General features: G+C 40.5%; 1 protein-coding gene across 1 annotated transcript; it reads right to left on the bottom strand.

The window, feature by feature from the left end:
• Positions 1–2,397: 2,397 nt before the first annotated feature.
• On the bottom strand, positions 2,398–9,443 carry OXSM (3-oxoacyl-ACP synthase, mitochondrial). The gene is made up of 3 exons (XM_048951377.1): positions 9,282–9,443; positions 5,726–6,743; positions 2,398–2,994 (listed from the first exon to the last, which is right to left on the bottom strand). Exons 2-3 carry the CDS (start codon positions 6,706–6,708, stop codon positions 2,592–2,594), a joined length of 1,386 nt encoding a protein of 461 aa, XP_048807334.1. The 5' UTR covers positions 6,709–6,743; positions 9,282–9,443; the 3' UTR covers positions 2,398–2,591.
• Between the last annotated feature and the right edge of the window lie 63 nt (positions 9,444–9,506).

Raw genomic sequence — 9,506 nt, 5'->3', positions numbered from 1 at the left:
GCATGAGAAAACTTAAGTCACTATCAGTATGTTCAATTATCATTTTAGTTAGCTCTATCTTCCTATTTTGGTAAAACAACTATAGTGCTCAGGAATCTTTTCCATAAAAATTACTTTTAAACACTTCGTAAAATATTTGAGTATCTACCACACTATCTTCATGTAAAATTTTATAATAGATGACAATGTTTATCAGTTATTTCTACCCTCATAGAGCATGGAAGATACACAGGCCACGTAGTACACATTCTTGTTGTTCTTCCCACTGCATTACAAGACAGCAGAGCAGCAAGACACCAGGCTACAGCAAGTGAGGTTCTGCTCAAATGCAACAGCAGCAGGCACACAAATAAGAGAAAGAAACTACTCACCTTCTGAAGGCCAAGAAGATCCTCAGGTAGTCAAGAAACTCACGATGAAACACCCTTGCCCCCACTGCCAGCCCTTAAGTGAGGTCTGGGAAGGGTGGAGCTAGGATCCACCCCTTCCAGTTACTCAGGTGCACCTGAATTTCCTTGGGTTGGCCCTGCCTTCCTATCAGGTGCTCAATCTCTGGTTCAAGTCGTGACCTAGTATTTCCACTCACTGTTATTGTTCCTCAACATCATTAGTGAAGCAATACAACACATGGAAATGAAAAAAAAATAAACCAATAAAAAACAGAAAAAAATGATTCACTGTCAGAAATCTTATCAACCTATGTTACTGTCCCCTGTGTATTACCTGTGTGGAAGAATGTGTGCAAGTCTACAATATTTGAAACACCTTTTGATGGTGGAAAAAATAGAATTAGAAATGCAATAGGTAATGGGAGGTATGTCATAAATCTTTTCCCATCATACGGTAAGTCATCGTCACAGCTGTACAGTCCTAACTTGTTAGCCAGCATCCCTTTGGCATAAATGTTTCTGAGAAATTTCTGTGCCAAATTTTAGGGGAAAAAAATTCTAATTTAAGTAAAAACAGAGGTTGGTCAATGTAGAGGTTGCTACAGTTGTGTAAATTGCAATATACTTATAAAACTTTCAGTAAAATGCAACTTCTTTATTTGAGACCTCTTAGCCATCACATGTATGTGCCTCATGATTTCAGTAGTAGGCTTTCTTACTTGTTTTCTAAATGAACACTTTGTCAGGTTGACACACAGTAGGTTCTGCCTTAATTGTTCATATATTTCATCTATTACAGAGGCTAACAAACTTAGAAATTGATTGTTGATAACTTGAATTCTGTGTAATTATAGAAAAGAGTATAAAAATACATTTCTTTAGTATCTATTTTTTTTTAATACCAAAAAATAAGCTGGCTAAGGAACACCAGTGATAATTTTCTGATCCTGCTTAATTAGCAAACTCCACTACTTAACCTGCATTTCAATGACTTTTACATCCTTGTATCATTTTTTTTCCCTCCATCACACCTCAGAGACTGGTATAAGCACTAAGGTGATATCCTCAGCCAGTGGGAAACTGAGGAGGGAGCTAGAAGATTGAAACGTCTCATCTTCAAGGACAACTGGCATGACTGCACTTCTGCATTCACAATTAATTTATTCAAAATCAAACCATCAGATTAAATAATAATAATAAAAAAGTCCACTTGGAATTGCAACAGCAAATTAAAATAAAGCTAGAAGACAAGAATAAGCTCTTAGGCTTTAGATGAGATGCTGGCATACTAGAGCTGAATTATAGTGGAAATACAGTGGGTGCTGTGTAAGGCTTTTTGTCAGCCAAAACAGAAGAAAATCCCATCAACCTACACCAATACTCAGATTATCTTTTGCCTGGAAGGGATTTGGAGATCATACCAACATCAGAACTCATGCCAAAATCAAAAGCAGAATGCTGATTAGCAAAAATCCATGTTCTTGAGAGGCAGTACCTTCCACTCCAGTGCCTAATACAGTCTTCCAGTGCACAGTGAGCAGTATTATAAGCACAGTGCCAAAAAAGAGCACTACCTAACCCACTTTATCAGTTTATAGTTTATGTGAGATCGGACAAGCTAAGACAAGACAAGATATAAGAGCCTACCAAAAGCATGAATGTCATTTTTTCCTTTCACTACATAGAACTCATGTCCATATGCACAGCCAGATGGCATTCCATCCTGAATGCTGGAAAGAACATCATAGGAAACAAATTTAGATTAAACAGAAGGAGAAAACATGAAGAAAAAAACTGCCTTTCAGTCAATAAGCAAGTCAGAGTTCACAAGAGGATAATCATTTGGCCCCAGAAATGATGGAGACCAGTGAAGACACAGTAATCATAAATGTATCATTCCACTGAAAAACAGAATTTATCATTTTTATCCTCTTCTCACAAAACACACTACTCAGATTACTTGCTACAAGTCTCCTTTTTGAGCAAAAATAAAAACTTATCTACCACATGAAGAGTAGGTCTTTATTTTTATTAAAACAAGTCAAAGAAATTCTCTCTTTTTAAAAGAATTACTGATGTAAATGTTGAAGCGAATAAAGTTATGTATCAAATCTCAATGCTGAGAAAAGATTACAGTATACAACAAAGATGGCAGTATGGAAAATCATTGAGTGCCACTTTTCACAACACGCACAGCACAAGTCAAACACTTCCAAGGCACAAAGTTGCATTAGTACCACCAAAGCCAAATGAATTTGTAAGTGCAATACGCCGCTTTCCAGTTTTCCATTCCTGAGCTGTTAATGGAACATAATTGAGATCAAACTCCGGCTCTGTTTTTTCTAAGTTTAAAGTAGGTGGCAAAATTGCATGGTAACAGGACAGCGCAGTAAAAGCTGCTTCAATAGCTCCTGCAGCTCCCAAAAGATGTCCTGTTGCTCCTTTTGTCGAGGAAACTGCAAGATTACGTGAGTGATTTTTAAAAAGTTTCTTGATTGCTTGATTCTCAGCAGCATCTCCTAAAGGCGTAGAAGTTGCATGTGCATTGACATATGTTACATCTTCAGGCTTGATTCCAGAATCTTTTATTGCTGCAGACATACATCTAAGAGAAAACAAACAAACAAAAAACACCAGAATGCTGAATTTTCCATTATATTTTTGTCATGTGTTCAAACCAAAAGCAAAGGCATAGAGTGTCTGAAACTGTTTAGCAAATGCGGAAATCTGCAGGACATACTTTACTAGTTTTGAGAAGAGATGGTGTTCATCTAAGTAAACTAACATCTACAATTAGCCATTCGAGAAAGACAGCAGTGGTGAGGTCCACTATAGCATCAGATTTCCTACTAAAAACTTGGTTTAATTCCACAGTTGAGAAAAATACAAGCTGAAAGAAATAAGATAAAACAATCTCTGCAGATGGCATTAGTATGTCAAAGTTCCTCTTCAAAGCAAAATTTTAAAACATCTGAGAGGAATGACTACCTGAAATTATTACAAAAACAAAGATTCCTTTCAGTGAAGTTTAATATTAAACAAGAATTGAAGATTAATATCAGTAGCTGATATTAATGAAACATTCAGCACAGTGCTCCACGAAATCCCCTTGGCTTTGTAAAGAAAAAGAAGATTCCCCAGTTTCTACCTTTTATTTATCATTACATTTACAGTATTAGGAAATCAAAATAAAAAATGCTCTATCCAAAGAAAATATTTGGAGATGCAAGAAATATTCTAAAGTTGTACTCCTTGTGAGTGGTTTTTGCATGCTTTCTAGAGGTGAGAAGATATAATCCACTTCCTTTCCCTAGAGTAGCAAGATGATAATCTAAATTCCTGTATATTAAAATGAAATTTACTGAATGTCACACTCATCCACTCTGATACCACACGTTCCATTGTGGCTCCTGATTACCTGTGTACTACAATTGCCTGTATAAACCATACTATTTTATTAAAGATACAGCTCCATAGTGTTGTTTTCTTCCACAGTTTCTTACAGACAGGTGTCCATTCACACAACCCTCCTTGTGAAAGATCACTGATTCCTGAAATTTATGAAAACTAAGAAAGTAAAAGGGAAGATCAAGAAAAAAGGCAGCACAAGCTGCTGGAGAAACTGAAATGTCTCCATTACAGCCTTCTACTCCCAGAAGCATCCCGCTTAGTTTAGGTTGTAGTTCAGTGATTCTCATTGTCACTAGACAGTAAGCCAGAATTCAGACAAAACAATTACTGATCAACATTGAGGGAAATTGATACATTAATTTAAAGCTGCAAGGAACATAATTACTTAAGGAGATAACAGATTATTGTGTAGAATACACTTCATAGACACACTTCTGAGTCTGGCCTTGCTTCTCCTGCCCTCTTAGGTTCATTCCAACATGTTTTAATCTCCTGAAGTAGTTATTAGAAGAGGACAAGATATATATTCCCCCGAAATTTTCTGATGTGGCAAATAGAATTCCTATGGAGAAGTAAAAGAAGCATATACATTTCAAATTTGATTCACATACGACTGCAAAACACAAATATTAGTATGAAAATTGTATTAAAATGTATTATCTCATCTCAAGGGTAGAAGTGCACAATATTTTGGGGATAGTAAGATTAACTTTCAGCTACTTCCTACTGTGAATTCAATTTATATGCTATTGCAATCGTAAAATATGCAAAAACTCTATTACAAAATATTGCTGTATCATCTCAAGGGTAAACACAAGTCTGAAAATCTCAGGTAAGAAACTCATGATTACTCAATTCCCAGCTAAGTCAGTAGAACAATAAGCTATGAATTGTAGCACAGAGGGAAATCTGATATATTACACCTCCTGAAAAATTTGTTTATCTAGTAATAATACAAACTCAGCTTTACAGTACGATGCAGAATCTTGATCCATTTGCACTGTGATAGATTGAATTCTGATATCAAATATTCACATACATTCAGGGTAACACAGACTACTGGATACTCCAAACCTGCAGTAACATTTGGCCTACATAAAGCTCACAAACAATACATATATGTCTAATTCAACTGATAATTAGTCCAACGATAAAGATTAGACAAATACTATCTACTTGTTCATTATTTCTTATGAGATTAACAATAATGAAGCTTTACCATCTTGCTAAATCGTGCATTTCTGCTATGCAGTTTCACCAGTACTGTTAACCAGAATTAAGTATTTAATCATGACTGTAGCAGAGCCAAACTATCTAAATAATTTCCCTACGAAGAGTCACAGATTTTTCTAAACCCCAATAATCACTATGAATGCTAATAGTGGTTATTCTAGTAAAATCTTCCAAGCATATTTTAATAAACTAGATCCTCCTCTTATCATATGGCATTTCTTAAGGAATGTTATTCCACTTCAAGAACATAACAAATGACGTGGCCTACTTTTGCAGTGAGGTTTCTTTTCTCTACAACAACTTCAAAAGTTTCTGTAGTATCACAAGGTCTTGTGATAAACAAAAGGTTACCATTGGGACTCATTTGTGTGAATAGCTGAAGGCACAAAATGTAAGATGTTTTCACATGGAGATGATTTTCATCAACAAAAAGGTTGATTCTAGCAAGAAGTGGCCTTCATCCAATTTCTTTAAAAAACAAACAAACATTGTGGAATGTTTTACTAAGAGCTGGTAAAATGCATTTTCTCAGCTATTAATATTAATATTAATATTAATATTAAGCTATTAATATTAATATTAATTCAAGACTGAATAGCATTTCCCTAGGAAACCTACAAAGCAACAGAAATATATGTAGCCTTTATAATTAATACATGAGGCAGCTATCGTAATCAACATATAGCTCTTACCTGAATGCACCATCTCCCTCCGGGTTAGGTGCTGTTATGTGGCAAGCATCACCCGACAGTCCATAACCTAAAATTTCTGCATAGATCCTGGCACCTCTCTGCACAGCATGCCCGTACTCTTCCAAGACCAGCACTGCAGCACCTTCTCCCATTACAAACCCTTCTCTCTGTGAATCAAATGGCCGACATGCCATTTTAGGTCTTGCGTTAAAACTAGTGCTTAGGGCTCGAGCTCTTGCAAACCCAGCCAAGGACAAAGGACTAATGCAAGCCTCAGTCCCTCCAGCCAACATGACATCAGCATCACCCAAGGCGATAAATCGAAAGGAGTCTCCAATAGCATGCGCGCCGGTGGTACAAGCAGTTGACACAGCATGATTTGGCCCCTTCAGTTGGTATTTAATGCTGATCTGACCTGCTGCCATATTGACTAAAATCTTTGGGACAAAGAATGGGCTGACCTTGTTATAACCCTTAGTTTTAAATAAAGCAGCTGTATCAGAAATCTCTTCCAGTGGAACCATTCCCATTCCAATTGCCACACCGGCTCTTAAATGGTCCTGTTCAGACTGTGGAGACCAGCCAGAGTCCTTCATTGCCAGCTCTGCTGCACCGATGGCCATGACAGTAGCTGAACTCATGGACCTGATCTCTGACTTTGAAACAAAGCTCTCTTCTTTGAAATGGCCCTCCTCATCTCCCCGTGGCACACAGGCAGCTACTCTACATGGAATGTCCGCGTATTCTTCCCCATCTAGTGATGCAATCCCACTGTCTCCTTGGAGAAGGCGCTTCCACACAAGCTGAGTGCCCACACCGAGAGGAGACACCAAGCCAATACCCGTAACAACTACTTTCCTTCGACACGCAGGCAGTGACTTGCTGAAAGCTCTCCCGTGATTTCTTAAAAGTGGATTCAAATTCAGACTCCGGAGATGAAGATTTGCAATCTTTAACAGCTCCTGCGAGCACTGTGAGAACATGGTGGAAACCAATCAATCTGTGCACATTCCTGTAGCTGCAGGGGGAGGAAGAAAGGCACAAACACAACAATAAAACAGACAATGTGAGAAATGTTCTGTCCTGGTTTTATCAGTATTCCATATCATGACATCATGCGAGTTTGGGTGCAGAAAGAAGCAGTGGGGACTGCAGAGCTGTGTCTCCTGGTTTCTCTAGCAGCCTCACACAAGTTTTGATTCTCCAAGAGGAAGACATACTGGGATGTACTGCATTTCCTAGGAGCCTCCACATGATTTTCTGTGTGACAGGGGAAGACCTCTCTTGTCTTTTCCAGTACATACGCAGTGGAGGGCCTGTCTATAAGGACTCACACAGGTTCGCTCTCCTCTGGATCCATTTTTGGTTCATTTTGATTTATTACTCTTAACTATTCTGTATTAGCTCACATTTCTTTTAATAAATTAGTTTATCCTATATTTTTGCACTCTTCCTTTCCTTCTCTTCTCCCAAGGTAAGGGAGAAGTATCCTGTGATTAACTCTTCAAACTACAAAACATTCCAAGTCTGATCTTGCCAAGTTAATAAGCTGCTCTTTACACAAAACCCTAATGTCAACACTGCAGGAAGAGATGTAATTTCTATGTCTGTCATCGGAAGTAGTGTGTGTCACCTCTGTGGGCTGCAAGGCAATCACTGGTTTTGCTGCAAACTTGCCTCAGAACTACCAGCTGTCTGGAAATACCAACAATAAGCATACATAACTTCATGCTTCTCAGAGAGACCTAAAATGTCCTAGCATTGTCATGCTAAGGATGCCACAGTATTAACCCTTATGTCAGCCAAAACAGGCTAGAAAACAAGCTAACAATACTGTTAGGCCACAGGTCAGGAGTTGGATCTCTTCCTGCCACAAACACAACCAGGCATCTTAGACAGTCTCCTCACCATCCGATCTCCACCCATGCTTCATAGACTCATAGAATGACCTGGGTTGAAAAGGACCACAGTGATCACCTAGTCTCAACCCCCCTGCTATGTGCAGGGTCGCCAATTACCAGACCAGGCTGCCCAGAGCCACATCCAGCCTGGCCCTGAAGGCCTCCAAGGATGGGGCATCCACAGCCTCCTTGGGCAACCTGTTTGAATGCATCACCACCCTCTGTGTGAAAAACTTCCTCCCAGTATCTAACCCAAACCTCCCCTGGCTCAGTTTAAAACCATTCTCCTTTGTCCTATCACTATCCACCCTCATAAACACCTGTTCCCCATCCTGTTTATATGTTCCCTTCAAGTATTGGAAGGCCACAATGAGGTCTCCCTGAAGCCTCCTCCAAGCTAAACAAGCCCAGTTCCCTCAACCTTTCCTCCCAGGAGAGGTACTGCAGCCCTGTGATCATCTTAACGGTATTCAGAGTAGGGTGGGGACAGTACCTCCAATGGATGCACCACAGCAGCACCTTGAAAAGCTTATAAATTATAAACATTTAATAATGTTTATAATAAAATAATAATATAATAAAATAAATTAATAATAATTTAATAAATAACATTATAAAGCTTATAAACCAAAACATTTTGGATTGCAATCACTTTTCAGTTGGGCAGACTGACATCTCTACATTGTGATGTTTACACTTATAATCTAATAGAAAGGTAATGATTATACAAATGACATACTAACACTGCTCTGCCAGAAAGCAGCTTTTCAACAATGCCACAGCACTTACACCATACCCTGAGATCTGGCTATGAACTGACTGCTGCCAGAAGCCATGAAACATACGGCATGCAGTCATTCCAGCTCCCATGGATGTCACATCATGGGAACTCCCCATGATGCCAAGTGCTGCCGAGCAGCACTTCAGGCAGGACACACTGGGTGCAAGGAGCGGGCTGAGCAGCGTGCGGCAGTGCTGTGCCCTTCTCGGTCCCAGTTACATACATCCAACACATGGGAGCAGAAGGGATTTGACTCTTTGCAGAAGTAATTCTTGTCCCCAGGAAAGGACTCTTTAACCAGCAACAACCCAGTGGTCAAAGGTGGAACCCACACAGCCACGTGGGCTGTGCGCCATCACAGGGTACGCACTGGTAAAATACATAGCATTTGGTAAAGTACTTAAGAGCTGAACCGGGAACACGTCGGTGTAAGGGTAATGCACTTCTAGCAAATAACTGAGACCTGCTCTATTCCCTCGCAGCAAAACGTGCGTAGCAGCATTTCTGGCAAATAAAAAGCCAACAGTGCTTACTAACGTGCACAGGACGTTAAATCATAATCCGAATTTGTCGGTTTAAATTATCTTTACCCAGTTAGCCTGCGTTTTAGGTAAAGAGCAGAGATAATGGAAGGAATCATTAAACCAGCGCACGTCTAACAGCCACGGCTCCTGATAAAAGGCAGCTCGTCTTCAAGCAATTAGAACGGCTGATCTGCGGAAAAGCAAAGGGGGATTCACTTCTCCCAGAGAACGCAGCTCATTTTACACCCCTGGCCGTCCCTAATATTCGACGTGAGATTCAAGGCGCCCTCGGCCTGCAGCCACCCCGCGCCGGCTCCGCGCCCCTCCCGCCCGCCGAGCCCTCGCGGTACCTCCGCCGGCCGCGCTCCCCCCCGCTCAGCTATGGTTGGCTCCGCCTCCCTCCTCCGTGCCGCCGGCGCGGGGCCGCACCACTCGGGACGGGCAGGGGGGTGGGCATGCGACGGCTTCGTAGTCGATCCCCGATCGGCGGAGAGAGCAAATCGGTGATTCGGCGATGGGCTGCGCGGCCGCCACGGGCGCTCCCCGCCCACGGGGCCGCGACTTCGGCGCCGTGA

The sequence above is a fragment of the Lagopus muta genome, chromosome 7 (assembly GCF_023343835.1).
Source record: "Lagopus muta isolate bLagMut1 chromosome 7, bLagMut1 primary, whole genome shotgun sequence".
Lineage (NCBI taxonomy): Eukaryota > Metazoa > Chordata > Aves > Galliformes > Phasianidae > Lagopus > Lagopus muta.
Note: the sequence above shows the minus strand (reverse complement) of the source record. Positions and strands in the feature narration are given on the sequence as shown.